The 17,604-nt window shown below is 43.8% G+C and overlaps 1 protein-coding gene across 1 annotated transcript in view; it reads left to right on the top strand.

Annotated features, from left to right (window-relative positions):
* LOC133115405 (double C2-like domain-containing protein alpha) overlaps positions 1 to 17,206 on the top strand; it is a 55,056-nt gene extending 37,850 nt beyond the window's left edge. The window contains exons 8-12 of the mRNA XM_061225304.1: positions 1,652 to 1,711; positions 7,579 to 7,781; positions 13,722 to 13,803; positions 15,608 to 15,704; positions 15,960 to 17,206. Of these exons, the coding sequence (XP_061081288.1) occupies positions 1,652 to 1,711; positions 7,579 to 7,781; positions 13,722 to 13,803; positions 15,608 to 15,704; positions 15,960 to 16,096 (579 nt within the window). The 3' untranslated portion in view covers positions 16,097 to 17,206. The remainder of the gene's footprint in view (positions 1 to 1,651; positions 1,712 to 7,578; positions 7,782 to 13,721; positions 13,804 to 15,607; positions 15,705 to 15,959) is intronic.
* The last annotated feature ends 398 nt before the right edge of the window (positions 17,207 to 17,604 follow it).

The following is a 17,604-nucleotide window of genomic DNA, read 5'->3' as shown; positions in this document are numbered from 1 at the left end:
GTAGTTAAAATGATAGCTACAGTAGGGCTTACTGGCATAAATTATGGATAGACTGCATTTGTAAACTCTGTTTGACAATTAATCCAATATTTTGCAACAATTTCTCTCTTGGCATAATATGTAATATGTAATATCAATGTACACTCACTGAGCACTTTATTAGGAACACCTGCACCTACTAATTCATGTTCACCGACTTATTCATGCATATTTGTGTGATTATCTAATCAGCCAATCGTCTGGCAGCAGTGCAATACATACAATCATGTAGATACGGGTCAAGAGCTTCAGTTAATGTTCACATCAACCATCAGAATGGGAAAAATGTGATCTTTGACCGTGGAATGATTGTTGGTGCCAGACAGGGTGGTTTGAGTATCAACAGTGGTATGCAGAAGAGCATCTCTGAACACACAACACGTCAAACCTCCAAGTGGATCGGTTATAGCAGAAAGATAAGTCTAATAAATACCTAATAAAGTGCTCACTAAGTGTATATGTGGAGACATAATTACTATTTGTTTTAAACAAGCAATAATTATTGCACCTACCATGATGTAGTTAATACCAACATCAGTGAGCAGTCTTCACAGTGTTTCCACTTAACTTCACAGTGTTTCCAATTTATGCCAGAACTGTATATGCAAGCTGCATTTAGATTCGTTTTCTTCTACACTAATATCATCCAGTTGTGCTCAATGTCAAAGAGACTGATAAACAACACGACATGTTATTATTTATTATCTGGAGGGCCGGCTCCATCGATAGGTAGCCTAAAAATGATTTGGGTCAAGTTAAAGTTCAGGGCAGCATGGATGGTGGTCCTGGGTTTGAATCCCCGTCGGCCGGGGCCTCTCTGTGTGGAGTTTGCATGTTCTCCCCGTGTCTGCGTGGGTTTCCTCCGGGTACTCCGGTTTCCTCCCACAGTCCAAAGACATGCAGGTTAGGCTGATTGGAGAGTCTAAATTGCCCGTAGGTATGTGTGTGTGAGTGAATGGTGTGTGTGCCCTGTGATGGACTGGTGGCAGGAAGCCTTTCGCCCAATGTATGCTGGGATAGGCTCCAGCCCACCTGCGACCCTATTCAGGATAAGCGGGTTGGGATAATGAATGAATGAATGAAGTTAAAGTTCAAATAACCATGGAGAAAGTCACATACACAAGGTGTGTGTACTCCAAAATCACTCAGTTCAGTTGAGTAAGCCATACGAATGAATGATTTCATTGTGTTTGAGCAACAGTTTATACCGAGTCATTCACTGCTGCAAATGGTTTGTGATATGATCTTCCCTGGTTTTATTTTGTTTAGTAAAGTTTAGTAAAACTGAAGAAAAATACTTGAAATACGTGTCAGTATTTCCTAGTTATAGAATAGCATTTTTAAAATATTCAGCTAATGGGGAATTAAAACCAGCCCATAATAAACGTTTTGTGCTGTTTTATTTAAATTCTGACAGAAGTAAATACGTACAAATGGATTTTCAAATGGATTTTATTGGCATTAGAATTACCTGCCATTCATATTGCGATAATTGCGTTGCATTAGCCACCATTCATATTACGATATTGAAACTGGACCTCCAGGTTTATTGCACTCCCCCGTTGACCTTGGAGTCCCCAGCACTGTTTCTCTTTCTCTCTCTCCTCCATAGCTGCCATCTCCCACTTCCATGAGTTCAGCACTGCGTGGGATCTCCTGCTATCTGAGAGAGGTACAGTCCAGGGCCTGTTTTCCGGTCTACCTCCCCTTCTCCTCCCCTTCTCCTCCTCTCCCCCCACCCCGCTCCAAGGCCCTCGCTGTCCGTCCTTGCCTCTTGGCAGTCGACCTGATGGCAAACCAGGCGGTGAGCGAGCTTCCTGTTTGACGCTCATTTCCTGTTCAGAGCACTGAGAGATGTTGCTCTCTAGCACCACTGCGGTTGGCTCCAGTGTTGGTCACTCAGACCCGTTTTCAATGTAAAGGCAATGGTACAATTGCACTCAAAATACAAAGTCAATATGTTTTTCCCTATAATAATATTTAGTTACAATATGTGTTTTTCCTTAATCTAATGCCTCCCCATGATGTGCTAATTTTCTTAAAGTTATTGTGTAAGGACAATAGAGCAATACTTTGTGGACGAATCGGGGACTCACTCTTACTCTCTCCTCTCTCTCACACACACGTGATGGAGGAGCCACATCAGCCTCCCTACTGCGCAGTGTCTGGCTTCAAACCATACAACATGGTGGTGCTGCTAGACTTGACTTCCCGGGCTTCCAATCGCTTTTCACGAGCCCATGGATAGTCAGTGATTGATGTAACGGGCACCTGGTCTAGAGTTTTCTACCGTCTGTGTGTCAAAACCCATTCACTGTTAAATTTAAATGGGTTTCAGACGCTTCAGGTTTAAAGGTGCAAGATGTTTCAGCCTAAAAGGTTCATGCTGCTTCGGGTTGGAGGATTAAAGATGGTCAACTCTTTCAGGGACTTAAGTCTGGGGGCCTGAACAGACGGGTCAGAGCCCTTTGGAGCTGAAAGGATGTGAGGAATGACAGTGTTGGGACAATAAGGTGAGAGAGAGAGGGGAAGAGAGGGGGGGGGAGTCAGAGACAAAGGGGGAGAGAGAACGAGAGAGAGGCAGTGAGGGAGAGGACGCTAACAGCAGCTTTGGCGTAATGAGGACCACAGAGATCAGACTCAGAGATGGACAGACAGACATATCTAAAGGGTCAGCGAGGCAGGAGGACGTTAATGAGTCAGGAGAACAATGATCAGACCATTCGCTCTGTCTGAGGCTGTCTGCAGGGGCCTGTCTGCCTCTTGGATGGAAATAGATTCATGTAAAATTTGCTTCTCAAAATGCTGCGTTGCATTGCTTGAAAGATTCATAAGGGCTTGAAACCAAAGGCATTTTGCATTTGAAGGGTGTGTATTTGTGACAGAGGGACCCCCTCCTGCCTCCAAAAACGCTAATTCATCATCTTCCTCTCATCGTCCGTCCGACCCGACTGTGCTGTCCTCATCAGGAGCTTGTCTGTGTGTCTGTAGTGTAGCGCTTGTCTGTGTATCTGTAGTGTAGCGCTTGTCTGTGTATCTGTAGTGTAGGTTTGGAGTGCTGGCATTTGTGGAGCTCAAAATGCTGTCCAATTAGAGCAGGAGGCCCACGAGCTGGCAGCACACTGGCTGCAGAACCACTGTGGACAGCGCCCCACAGAGAGGCCACATAGAGGAAGGGGGGAGTGAGGGAGAGTGGGGGAGAGAGAGAGGGAGGCGGAGGGAGAGGGGGAGGGGGGAGAGAGGGAGAGGGGGGAGGGAGAGAGGGGGGGAGGGGGGGAGGGAGAGAGGGAGGGGGAGAGAGGGAGAGGGAGGGAGGGGGGGAGGGGGGGAGGGAGAGAGGGAGGGGGAGAGAGGGAGAGGGAGGGGGGTAGGGAGAGGGGGACGGGGGAGAGAGAGAGAGGGGGGAGGGGGGAGAGAGAGAGGGAGGGGGGAGAGAGAGGGAGAGGGGGAGAGAGAGGGGGGGGGAGGGGGGAGGGGGGAGAGGGAGAGAGAGAGGAAGGGGGAGGGAGAGGGGGAGAGGGGAGGGAGGGAGAGAGAGATAGAGATATTTGTATGTGTGTGTGTGTGTGTATGTGTGTGTGGCGTTGGTTATTTTGTAACGCTTTGAATATATTTACTGCATGTATTTCATGCCAATAAAGCATATTGAATTTTAAATTTGAATTTCAGGCAGACAGATAGAGAGCAAGAGAGAGAGAGAAAGAGAGAGAATCAGTATTCAGGGGCAAAACAGTGCATTTGTATTAATGAGACCCTGAGGTTTGGCACAGAAACTCAAGGAGGGGTGGAGGTATAGAGGGAGTGAGAGGGGGAGGGAGGGATAGAGGGAGTGAGAGGGGGAGGGAGGGATAGAGGGAGTGGATAGAATAGAGAGGAGAGGAAGAAAACAGAGGGAGAACAATGGAGACTACACCACATCACACCTTTGCGTGAGTGGGGATGAAGAGATCATGCGCAGAAAGGAGGGGAGAGAGAGCAGGAGAAAGACAGGAAGAGAGGGATGAACAGAGCAGGCTGCAGTCTCCTCACTGAGAGACGGCATCTCTCCGACTGTCCAGTTAATATCTATTTAATACAGCACAGTCATGCAGTAGATATTTAATACAGCACAGTAGTGCAGTAGATATTTAATACAGCACAGTAGTGCAATAGATATTTAATACAGCACAGTAGTGCAGTAGATATTTAATACAGCACAGTAGTGCAATAGATATTTAATACAGCACAGTACTGCAGTAGATATTTAATACAGCACAGTAGTGCAATAGATATTTAATACAGCACAGTAGTGCAGTAGATATTTAATACAGCACAGTAGTGCAATAGATATTTAATACAGCACAGTACTGCAATAGATATTTAATACAGCACAGTAGTGCAATAGATATTTAATACAGCACAGTACTGCAGTAGATATTTAATACAGCACAGTAGTGCAGTAGATATTTAATACAGCACAGTAGTGCAGTAGATATTTAATACAGCACAGTAACGCAGTAGATATTTAATACAGCACAGTACTGCAATAGATATTTAATACAGCACAGTACTGCAGTAGATATTTAATACAGCACAGTAGTGCAATAGATATTTAATACAGCACAGTAGTGCAGTAGATATTTAATACAGCACAGTAGTGCAATAGATATTTAATACAGCACAGTACTGCAGTAGATATTTAATACAGCACAGTAGTGCAGTAGATATTTAATACAGCACAGTAGTGCAATAGATATTTAATACAGCACAGTAGTGCAGTAGATATTTAATACAGCACAGTAGTGCAATAGATATTTAATACAGCACAGTACTGCAGTAGATATTTAATACAGCACAGTAGTGCAGTCGATATTTAATACAGCACAGTAGTGCAGTAAATATTTAATACAGCACAGTCGTGCAGTAGATATTTAATACAGCAAAGTTGTGCAATAGATATTTAATACAGCACAGTAGTGCAGTAGATATTTAATACAGCACAGTTGTGCAGTAGCTATTTAATACAGCACAGTAGTGCAGTAGCTATTTAATACAGCACAGTTTGAGTGTTTCTTTAACTGTTGATCTCCTTGGATTTTCACACACAACAGTCCCTAGGTTTTACTCAGAATGGTGCTAAAAACCAAAAACGTTATTGTGGTCTGGGAGAAGTTATTGTTTGGTGTGAAACATTTAGTTATTCTCACTACCTGCTGACTTATTGGACTCTTTTCAGGGTTCAGCTCTTGGGTTTGAAGTGCATGAAATTGCAGCGTTGTTTTGGGACTTGATTTCAGATGCATCCAGAATTTGAGTTAGCTTTTTTGTATGTTTATAACCAATGGGAATCATCCTAATTCAGCCCTGCATGCACTGTTTGGTGTTTTTTTGTTTTAAATCGTTTAATACAGCACAGTAGTGCAGTAGATATTTAATACAGCACAGTAACGCAGTAGATATTTAATACAGCACAGTAGTGCAATAGATATTTAATACAGCACAGTAGTGCAGTAGATATTTAATACAGCACAGTAGTGCAGTAGATATTTAATACAGCACAGTAGTGCAGTAGATATTTAATACAGCACAGTAGTGCAGTAGATATTTAATACAGCACAGTAGTGCAGTAGATATTTAATACAGCACAGTAACGCAGTAGATATTTAATACAGCACAGTAGTGCAGTAGATATTTAATACAGCACAGTAGTGCAGTAGATATTTAATACAGCACAGTAGTACAGTTGATGACAAATCAAGCCACTTTTATTTTTGGGGTCTCTGGTCAGATTTGTGACTATTGTTTTTGAGATCTGCTTTGGCTGATGTATAACATATTTTGTGTTACTGTCAAATTTATGTCAGATTGATTTGGCTCAAATTATTTTGAAGTGAAGTTGTTAATAAGGTGAGTAGTCTCTGGTGAACTGATTGCTGTTTAAAATTTTACATCACTGTCATGAGCCCATTTGAATATTTTGTTCAGCCGAAACATTTTGCTCAGATTCTTTGGCTAATGTTTGTCTGTTTTTTTTACATATACATTTATCTGACAGTGATCGGAAAGTGGTGACTATGGTCTGACAATGAATGCACGAATGAAGTAGGGGTCCATGTCAGTGATTGCATAATCGACTACTGTACACTAGTCTAAAGAGCTAAACAATAACTGAGCCTCCCTAAAGAGACCCCTCTGATCCTTCCATTAAGCATGTACCTTAGGATCGACAGAGGTGCACTAACTCTTTACCATTTTTGTTTGTAGTATAATCAAGGCTATTTATTTGGGTAGAGGTGGGAGTAAGGAGCACAGAGGATGTTCTGAAGATCCTCTGTACCTCTGAAGATGTGGCTGTTGCAAGCAGAATCCACGATATCACTCTCTGATCCTGTTCTGGCATTTACAGCTCCTATCAGTAGGACATTGACTTGGGCCTGGTGATGCCTGATCGCACAGAGATTTTCAAATAAATTGTCATCAAAGTATGTCAGTATTGCATTGAATGGTGTTTTAATTTTAGCCACATGTATGTTGGTTTTCTTTCAATTTCAATTAAACTGGATAATAGCTCCTCTTTATATCATATCGCCACCCCTCCCTAGTTTCTGCAGTGTTTGATATTGTTGTATTTTAGGGACAGAAGTAAAATTTCTCTATCATTTGGGGGACAGTGACTGTTTGTGTTGTCACGGCACCATATTTCTAAAACAACGATGATGTCATGACCAGAGATGTTTGTGTGCAAATCTGAGTTTGTGCATTTGAATCCAAATGTTGATGTATAAAAAAACTTGAATATTCCAAGAGATAATCAATAATGATCTCATTTTCATTTCAATTTCATTGATTATACATTTGTACAATCAAAAGCAATAAAGATGAATTGGGAAATGATAACAAATAAACAATCAGTCAATCATGAGATTACATGAAGAGACAGGATCATTTGAGGCTGCCTAAACCCACAGAAGAACTGTGGCTAGTTCTCCAAGATGTTTGGAACAACCTACCTGCTGAGTTCCTTCAAAAACACCTAGGTGCAAGTACACCTAGAAGAATTGATGCTGCCCAGCCAGCCTCCTCCAGCACACTGACAGCCACTCACAGCCCTGCCAGACCCAGAACATCGGTGTCTATATAACGCATCCAGGACTGCCTATCCCTCCTAGAGGTTAATGGAAATGAGAGACTCTTTTGCGCTTCATAAAGAACCCCACCTTCCTCTTTCCTTTATCCAGGTTATTTTGTTCCTGTCTTTCCTCCTGTCTCTTTTTTGTTCATGGGATGTCCTTTTATTGTGGTTTTCCCTGTTTTGTCCCACTTCTCCTTTTGTGGCAGTTGGCTTAAGTTAGATAGCCATGTTTTCTATTTTTCCTTTTTTGGTTGGATGGTAAGGTGGTTTTAAAGTTAATGGTATTCAAGTTGTTCCTGAACCTTTTAGGATTAATATATGATATTCCTTTTTACGTAACTAAAAACAACAAAATTCAGTGAAAGTTTAGCCGATGATAGTCATGAGCTCACTCCCATGCAGTGCTGTTCCGCTCTCCCTCCTCGCAGTGGGAGAATGAGATGCAGAGGAATCTGGAGGAGCGGGGGAGGCTCCTGCTCTCCCTGCAGTTCCTGCCCCCGCCTGATGAGGAAGAGGAGGAAGAGAAAGAGGCCAAGGAGGGGCGGCGTGGCGGGCTGTGTGTGGGGGTCCAAAGATGTGCCCACCTGGCCGCCATGGATGTCAACGGATTCTCCGACCCCTACGTCAAGACGTGAGGGGGGAGAGTGAGCTCTGTGTGTGTGTGTGTGTGTGTGTGTGCATGTGCGTGTGTGTGTGAGACAGTGTGTGTGCGTGTGTGTGAGAGAGAGAAAGAGTGTGTGTGTGTGTGTGTGTGCGTGTGTGTGAGACAGTGTCTGTGTGTGTGTGTGCATGTGCGTGTGTGTGTGAGACAGTGTGTATGTGTGCGTGTGAGAGAGAGAAAGTGTGTGCATGTGTGTGTGTGTGAGACTGTGTGTGTGTGTGCATGTGTGTGAGGCAGTGTGTGAGTGTGCATGTGTGTGTGTGAGAGAGAGAGAGAGTGTGTGTGTGTGTCTGTGTGAGGCAGTGTGCATGTGCAGTGTGCAGAGTGTTTGTGCATGTCTGTCTTTGTGTGTGTGTGAGGGAGTGTGTGCGTGTATGCATGTGAGTGTGCATGTGCGTGTGTGTGAGAGAGAGAGTGTGTGTGTGTGTGTGTGAGTGTGCATGTGTGTGTGTGAGTGTGTGAAAGAGAGTATGAGTGTGTGTGTGAGAGAGTGTGAATGAGTGTGCATGCGTGTGTGAGTGTGTGAGAGAGTGTGTGTGTGAGTGTGTGAGTGTGCATGTGTGTGTGTGAGTGTGTGAAAGAGAGTGTGAGTGTGTGTGTGAGAGAGTGTGAATGAGTGTGCATGCGTGTGTGAGTGTGTGAGAGAGTGTGTGTGTGAGTGTACATGCGTGTGTGAGTGTGTGAGAGAGTGTGTGTGTGAGTGTACATGCGTGTGTGATTGTATGAGAGAGTGTGTGTGTGAGTGTACATGCGTGTGTGAGTGTGTGAGAGAGTGTGTGTGTGAGTGTACATGCGTGTGTGATTGTATGAGAGAGTGTGTGTGAGTGTGCATGCGTGTGTGATTGTATGAGAGAGAGTGTGTGTGAGTGTGCATGCGTGTGTGAGTGTGTGAGAGAGTGTGTGTGTGAGTGTGCATGCGTGTGTGAGTGTGTGAGAGAGTGTGTGTGTGAGTGTGCATGCGTGTGTGAGTGTGTGAGAGAGAGTGTGTGTGAGTGTACTTACGTGTGTGAGTGTGTGAGAGAGTGTGTGTGTGAGTGTGCATGCGTGTGTGAGTGTGTGAGAGAGTGTGTGTGTGAGTGTACATGCGTGTGTGATTGTATGAGAGAGAGTGTGTGTGTGTGTGTGAGAGAGTGTGAATGAGTGTACATGCGTGTGTGAGTGTGTGAGAGAGTGTGTGTGTGAGTGTACATGCGTGTGTGAGTGTGTGAGAGAGTGTGTGTGTGAGTGTACATGCGTGTGTGAGTGTGTGAGAGAGTGTGTGTGTGAGTGTACATGCGTGTGTGAGTGTATGAGAGAGAGTGTGTGTGAGTGTGTGTGAGTGTGTGTGAGTGTGTGAGAGAGTGTGTGTGTGTGTGTGTGATTGTATGAGAGAGTGTGTGTGTGAGTGTGTGTGTGTGTGTGTGTGTGATTGTATGAGAGAGTGTGTGTGTGCTCGCACATGAAAAATCAGAAGGCTTGGAAGTGAAGCACATGCAGATACGGTTTAATTTTAAGAGGCAGAGACGGAGGAGTGGAGCCTGAGCGATGATGAGGGACAGAAGACCTGTGGAGATGAGAGGCGTTTGAGGAAAGGTCCGTTCAGAGAAGAGGAAAGTGTGAAAAGGAAAAAAGAAGAGACTGAGGACTGTAGGAGTCTAGAAATAGGAGGAGGGGATAGGTCAAAAAAGGAACTGGATACTGTACTCTGTGTTTAAAAAGATAGCGTTCATTTCTCTCCCACTCTGTTTAAAAAGACAGAACTTATCTTACATTGTGTTTAAAAACACAGAACTCATCTTGCTTACATTGTATTTAAAAACAGAACTCATCTCTGTTACACTGCATTTACAAAGTGAACACACTTACATTGTTGGGTAAAACACTGTAATTTGGGTAAAAATGTGGTACGTTTGAAAACACTAGTGATTTGATTATTTACTTTTTTAAAGGGTGGCTCACCCTGAGACATGCTGGCGTTTCGGCAGTCACGGCTCGCTCTTTGAGATTTGTTCTCGTTCATTTTTTAAGCCCTCGTAGTATCACAGGAGCGAGAGGTGGTGCTCACCTCTGGGTGTTATTGTCCACGTATCTGGAGGACCCTGTTCTAGGCTCATCGAAACTCTTCCGCTTCATCAGGAGTACCTCGTTCAGTCTGTACCAACTCTCTACAGCCATTTTTACCGGTTGATTTCTGTTGGTGAACTGCCAGGTAGTTTTTGTTCCCCTCTTTTCCTCTCATAGAAATTCCTCTGTCTCACCGGGATTCCTCCGTCTCACCGGGAGTACCTGCTTTTACGGGTCAATTTCTTTTGGCGAAATGCTGGGGAGTTTTTGATTCCATTTTTCCTCTAACAAGAGACTGGTCCATCTCCTCATTAGTACCTCATTAATGTGTATAGACTCTTTCGACCATTGTCAATCATACAATTGGTTTCGCACAAGAGAGAAGTAGTCGGAGAGATGGCCTGTCCCAGCCCGCACTCCCGTTTGAGTCTCCCCTCGCTGCAGCAGCTTGCCCAGCTCTCTGGCCGACGAGGAGCCCATGCAGGCGGCCGGCTTGTGGCTGCACAACCAACCCAAGCCCCGCCCCCCCCGGCCAACTCCCCCCGCACTCTGCTGGCGGTCCAGCTGAGGTGGAACCAGGCTTCTAGGAACACTGAGGCTTTTCCTGGAGCCGTGGAGTGTCTCATTACGTCTCTGCCCTGGACGGGTGCCCGTTGGGCTCCGGTCGAGGAAAGAAGATAACTGTTCCTCTGACCATACACGTCTCGCTGGCTGAACACTCTGAACGTATTCAGTTCTTTTTAATTCACTCCTGTACCCTTCCCCTAGTCTTGGGGCATTCGTGGCTGGTTCGACACGAGCCTCGGGTCGACTGGGGCAGGGTGGGGAGTCCTATCCTCCATTGGGGCCCCCAGCATGCATCTCATTGTGGCCACACCTCATCGGCCACCCCAGAGAACAATGGCTCTGAGTTAGAGACTGGCATTGATCGCTCTGAGCTAAAGACTGGCATTGATCGCTCTGAGTTAGAGACTGGCATTGATCGCTCTGAGTTAGAGACTGGCATTGATCACTCTGAGTTAGAGACTGGCATTGATCACTCTGAGTTAGAGATTGGCATTGATCACTCTGAGTTAGAGACTGGCATTGATCACTCTGAGTTAGAGATTGGCATTGATCACTCTGAGTTAGAGACTGGCATTGATCGTTCTGAGTTAGAGACTGGCATTGATCTCTCTGAGCTAGAGACTGGCATTGATCTCTCTGAGTTAGAGACTGGCATTGATCGCTCTGAGTTAGAGACTGGCATTGATCTCTCTGAGTTAGAGACTGGCATTGATCGCTCTGAGTTAGAGACTGGCATTGATCACTCTGAGTTAGAGACTGGCATTGATCGCGAGGAGGAGGATGGTGGGGGGGCACCTCCGTAGGGGAGAGGGGAGTTTGGCCTAGGATTCGCTAGTGGACTGGGAACCAAGAGCACCGCAAAGACATTAAGGAGATACTGGCCAGTGGGTTTGTCACCGGTGGGTGTCAGTTTTTTTTTTTTGTGGGGAATAAAGATGGAGAGCTGAGGCCTACTGTATCGACTACATGGGGCTGAATGCCATCACAATCAAGAGCTGGTACCCGCTTCCCCTGATGAACAAGGCATTCAAATGCCTCCAGGGGGCATCCTTGTTCTCCAAACTAGACCTCTGCAACGGCTACAACCTGGTATGCTTCCGGGAGGGGGGTGAGTGGACTTTGAGTACCTACTGATTCTCTAACTCCCCCTCCATCTTCCAGGCACTTGTGAACGACGTGCTCAGGGAGATGTTGGAGAAGTTTGTCTTTGTATATCTGGATAATATACTGATCTTCTCCAAATCTCACGTTGAGCACGTCAATCATGTCAGACAAGTCCTCCAGTGCCTGCTGGATGCACCTATGAGTGAAGGCGGAGAAGTGTGCGTTCCACACCACCTGAGGTTAACACATTTTTACCGACAATTCATTTGCAACCATCAACCCCAACCTCTCCCTCCCCTTTATTGTGGGGGTTGGTGTCTCAGAGCATGGTGTGGGGGTTGTTCTGGCCCAGCGTTCACCCCTCTTGGGAGGGTGGTGTGGGGTTGTTCTGGCTCAGCATTCGCCCCTCTTGGGAGGGTGGTGTGGGGTTGTTCTGGCCCAGCGTTCGCCCCTCACTGGGAGGGTGGTGTGGGGTTGTTCTGGCCCAGCGTTGGGAGGGTGGTGTGGGGTTGTTCTGGCCCAGCGTTGGGAGGGTGGTGTGGGGTTGTTGTGGCCCAGCGTTGGGATGGTGGTGTGGGGTTGTTCTGGCCCAGCGTTGGGAGGGTGGTGTGGGGTTGTTCTGGCCCAGCGTTGGGAGGGTGGTGTGGGGTTGTTCTGGCCCAGCGTTGGGAGGGTGGTGTGGGGTTGTTCTGGCCCAGCGTTGGGATGGTGGTGTGGGGTTGTTCTGGCCCAGCATTGGGAGGGTGGTGTGGGGTTGTTCTGGCCCAGCGTTGGGAAGGTGGTGTGGGGTTGTTCTGGCCCAGCTTTGGGATGGTGGTGTGGGGTTGTTCTGGCCCAGCATTGGGAGGGTGGTGTGGGGTTGTTCTGGCCCAGCGTTGGGAAGGTGCCCCGTGTGCATATTACTCCCAGGTCTATTCGCTGGCCGAGGGGAATCATCACGTTGAGAACAGAGAGCTGCCCCTGGAGGAGTGGTGTTCCTCTCCTGGTTCAACTTCCTCCTGACCCACCGTCCAGGTTCTAAAAATGGATAAGTATCTACTTCACAGCATTGAGGAGACCATTCATTCTGACCAAATCCCCAACTCCATTTACAGAAATGCAGCCCCAAACTTGCGAGGAACTTCCACCATGCTTCACTTTTGCCTGCAGACACTCATTCTTGTACTGCTCTCCAGCCCTTTGGCTAACAAACTGCCTTCTGCTACCACCAAATATTTCCACGCCGGAGGTATGGCTTTTTGGCTGCAATTCTTCCATGAAGACCACTTCTGACCAGACTTCTCCACACAGTACCTGGGTCCCACTGGTTTCTGCCAATTCTGAGCTGATGCCACTGCTCACATCTTCAGATTGCGAAGAGAAGTAAGCATGATGTGTCTTTCATCTGCTGCACTAAATTTATTTGGCCGACCACTGCGTCTACGATCCTCTATGTTGGCCGTTTCTTTGTGCTTCTTCAACAGAGCTGGGACAGCACATCTGGAATCCCCTGTCTGCCTTGAACTTTCTGCCTGGGAGAGACCTTGCTGATGCAGTATAACTACCTTCTGTCTTGTTGTTGTACTGTATATTGAACCAAATAAAGCAGTGTTATGTCAGAAGTAGTCCAGAAGTAATCCAAATGTAATTAGTTTAGATTACACCTTTAAAGTAATCTAAAATATTATGTAACTAATTACATTTTCAGTCATGTAATTTGTAATCAGCACCAGTTAATATTTCATAAGAAATCCAACCAACAGTACACATAGGCACTTCCTCATATATATATATATATATATATATATATATATATATGTATACATACATACATACATGTATACATACATACATATATACACACACATACCTCAAGCAAATACTCAAACACACACACACACAGGCACCTACTCATACACACATATACGTGCACACCATGCTGAGATTAGGCTTTGATGAAAAGCACTCTGGTGAGAAAGAGAGAGAGAGAGATTTATTGAAACTAAGGGAGGGAGGACCAGGAAGAGTGTGAGTGTGTGTGTGTGTGTGAGTGTGTGTGTGTGTGTGTGTGTGCGTATGTGTGTGTATGTGTGTGTGAGTGTGTGTGTGTGTGTGTGTGTGTGTGTGTTTGTGTTTGTGTGTGTCTGCATTTATGTGTGTATGTTATCCTGCTTCTGGCAGTAGTATGAAACCTTTCTCTCTTTCCTGCTGTTCCAGATACCTTAAGCCCGACCTATACAAGAAATCCAAACACAAAACTGCAGTCATAAAAAAAACACTCAACCCAGAATTCAACGAGGTGAATATATATATATGTATATATTTGTTTTGTCTTTTTTCACAATGGTTTCTGAGTTTTTATTTTATTCATTTTATTTTCTTTCACATTGTGAAAGTTGTTAAAAGTACAACACTTTTCATACCTGTTATTTTCAGTGCAGGAACTTCATGGATAAAATGGTGGCCATTTGATGGTCTTCATTAATAAGCAAACCAGTACATCAAGAAAACGACTTGCATGTGTTGTACATGTATTTACATATGCAAACACACACACTCACACACGCATTCATGCATAAAAACACATACACACACACACACACACACACACTCACACACACCATTGCATCTATTGCATCCTCATTTGTTTAAACTTGCTGGCTCCCTGCACTACACAATATTCAGGTTTATGTCCAAGTTATTGAGTGCAAAATCATTGGCACTCAGGTCTGGTGTTAAATACGTCCAAAGGGATATGAGCATGAATAACAAAGCCCCTGTAGATCAGCCTTTATCACTAATGCTCTTCACTCAGTTACAAAATTCAAGGCTTTCAAAACTGTGATGCACCTTCGTCATAAATAGATTATGTCCTCTATCATCTGCTACTGTCATACTTATTTCTTTGTACTAACGGTGTTCGCAACATGATAAAAACATGATTACATTGTTTATTATAGTTTGGTATAGCTTTTAGTCAATTTGCCCATCAAAGTCACCATCTTGCACATAAGAATGTACTGTATCATCTGCTACCACTTTAGTTTCCATCCATAGTCAAGTCAAGTCAAATCATATTTATTTATAAAGCACATTTAAAATGACTACCGTCAACCAAAGTACTGTACAATTTCTAATTACTATTTATGATTTTGCAATATAGATAAGGATATATACTCACAGAGCACTTTATTAGGAACATCTTTACTTTATTACACCTACTTATTCATGCGATTATCTAATCAGCCAAATATGTGACAGCAATGCAATGCATACAATCATGTAGATGTGGGTCAGGAGCTTCAGTTAATGTTCGCATCAACCATCAGAATGGGGAAAACAATTTGATCAAAGTGACTTTGACCGGGGAATGATTGTTGGTGGCAGACAGGGTGGTTTGAGTATCTCAGAAACTGCTGATTACTGTCCCTAGAGTTTGCAAAGAATGGTAGAAAAAAAACAAAGAAATCCAGTGAGCAGCAGTTCTGCGTATTGTTAATGAGAGACGTCAGAGGAGAAGGGCCAGACTTGTCTAAGTTAGCAGGAAGGTAACAGTAACGCAAATAACCGTACATTACAACAGTGGTATCCAGAAGAGCATCTCTGAACACACAATGCATAACTCTAAGTGGAAAGGCTACAACAGAAGTCTAATAAATAAAATGTGAATAAAATTTAGTTGGCTTCTATGTACTTTATGCAGAGTTGCTCAGTGTCATCTGACAAACGCATTTAAGTCATTAAATGTACAACTTCCTTTGATTTACAAAGACTTTTGTCTTGAATTTTCTTCTGGTCAATTTTTTGGCATCATGAATCATTCAATCAAAACAGAGGGGAGCTTGCGCAGTGATAAAATTTCACTTTTTATTCTGAAAGGCATGCTTATCAGACAAAACCTTTCAACAAAGACATCCAAATTGTGAGATATAGTCTGTCATCAAATAAGTACAGCAAGTTGGTATTAATGACCACGTGTAAAATATGTCCATATTCCCTTTCAGGATTGGTCACGGTGATGTCAGCTGCAGTTGCTCTTGTCATAATTCTCTCCTCTCTTTCTCTCTTTCTCTCTTTCTCTCTTTCTCTCTTCCACTTCACAGGAGTTCTTCTATGAGATCTCTTTCTCCGAGCTGAGCAGCAAGACTCTGGAGATCACAGTCTGGGACTATGACTTGGGCAGGTCTAATGACTTCATTGGTAAGATGGGTTTACCCATCATTTCACATTTATAACACATGTATAACACATGCTTATTATATTTATAACACATTTATACTGGTGAATTTATTTATTGTGTAAATAATTGCTATAATTGAATGCACTATTACATAAACATTGACACTGTAAGATGTGCATTAGAATCATACCCCTCAGTTGGAGCTACTGAAGAACACTTGACTCATGTCGTGGAATGTTTCCAATTATAATAATTACAGCATTTGTTTATGCTAGGGGGAGTGTCTCTCAGCTGTCACTCACAGGGAAACGCACTCCGTCATTGGGTGGACTGTCTGAACAACAAGGGAAAGAGAGTGGAGAGATGGCACACGTTGACCAATGAGCTGCCAAGATCCTCCTACCATGACTGAAGTGAGGAGGCGGACACATTGTTCTTCCCAACACGTGGGGGATGCATTGGGACTGCTCTGCATGTGTATCTACGGACAGACTGCGTTTTACCTGTGTGTGCCCCACCATCCAATGCACTACAAATAAATACTTATGCCTTTTAACTACATCCACACATTGACTAAATTCAATAATTATGGTTTTCACAATAATGTTTGCTGTGTTGCACTGTGAAAAGCACTATATGGTAAGTCAAAGGTGCTATGCCAATGAAATCTGACAGATTCGAGTGACTGCAAGCCCATTCCCTTATCCTTAAACAATGCTGCTGCCCACACCCAATCCTGTATGATCATCATTCACCAATTACAACGGAGCACATCCCATTATGATAATTCATTGGTAATGACTATTATAGTAGATTCTTCCATGTTGACTGTTTAAAAATTTAAAAAAAATTATTAAAAATAAGTACATAGTGGAATATTGGCATGTTCCCTCTTTCCCGCTCACCCACTCACTTCATTATTCTTTCACTCTACCTCCCATCCTCCTGCATTACTCTGCTTCTCTTTGCAGTGTGATCAGTACTCTGCAAAGTTCAAGATATAAATATATATATACTTCTATATATATATAAATCACTGTCAGTATATTACTGTTGTCATATTATTGAATTGATACAAAGTATTTCATCCTTTGAATGCAAAATGGATGTTTGTGCTCATGTACAATACTGATAATAATAATAATAATTCTTGTTATTGTATGATTATTATTATTATTATAACAATAACAATTATTATTATTATTACAGCACAGTTTTAAAGTCTATTTCCTCATTAAAGTGAGCTGCAGTTCTCCAGTGCTCGTGCTGCATGTTGTATCAGCAGAGCAAGAATGGCGTCCGATTTCTACATCTCTCTTCCTCTTGCTGGCGAGTCGGTGTGCTGACCACAACGCATGTCTTAGTGTACAAGTGCCACTTTCTAACTATGCCAGTTGAGTGTTTACATTGATGGTTTTGGATCTTGTTCCGTTTCCGTTCCGTTTTGGAGAGTGCTAATGTTTACCTTTATACCAAGTGTTTCTGTAATGAAATATGAAATACATTTGGAATGCGGTACGAACATATTTGTGTCAAGTTTTATTTCTTAGGACCATCGGACATGTAATTCAGCTAAAACACCCTGATATCAAGCAAAAAAGACATTTACAGTAAAGACACATCTGTGAGGTCCTACTGCAGAGACTCATCAGTACACTGCAGTAGCTGCTGGAATGTTTCACTGTTCAGGAGAAGGGCCAGACTGATCAAAGCTGAGAGGAAGGTGACAGTAATGCAAATACCCACACATTACAAGAGTCGTATGCAGAAAAGCATCTCTGAACACGCAATATGTGAAAAAAATAAGTCTAATACATACCTAATAAAGTGCTCACTGACTGTATAATCATCATACAGGAGCAGCAACCCATATCTATCTATGTAAGACTCTTTCTGTGAGGACTGAGGAGAGGACCCAGA

The sequence above is a fragment of the Conger conger genome, chromosome 16 (genome assembly GCF_963514075.1).
Source record: "Conger conger chromosome 16, fConCon1.1, whole genome shotgun sequence".
Classification (NCBI taxonomy): domain Eukaryota; kingdom Metazoa; phylum Chordata; class Actinopteri; order Anguilliformes; family Congridae; genus Conger; species Conger conger.
The sequence above is the reverse complement of the archived record's forward strand: the minus strand, read 5'-3'. Positions and strand labels throughout refer to the sequence as shown.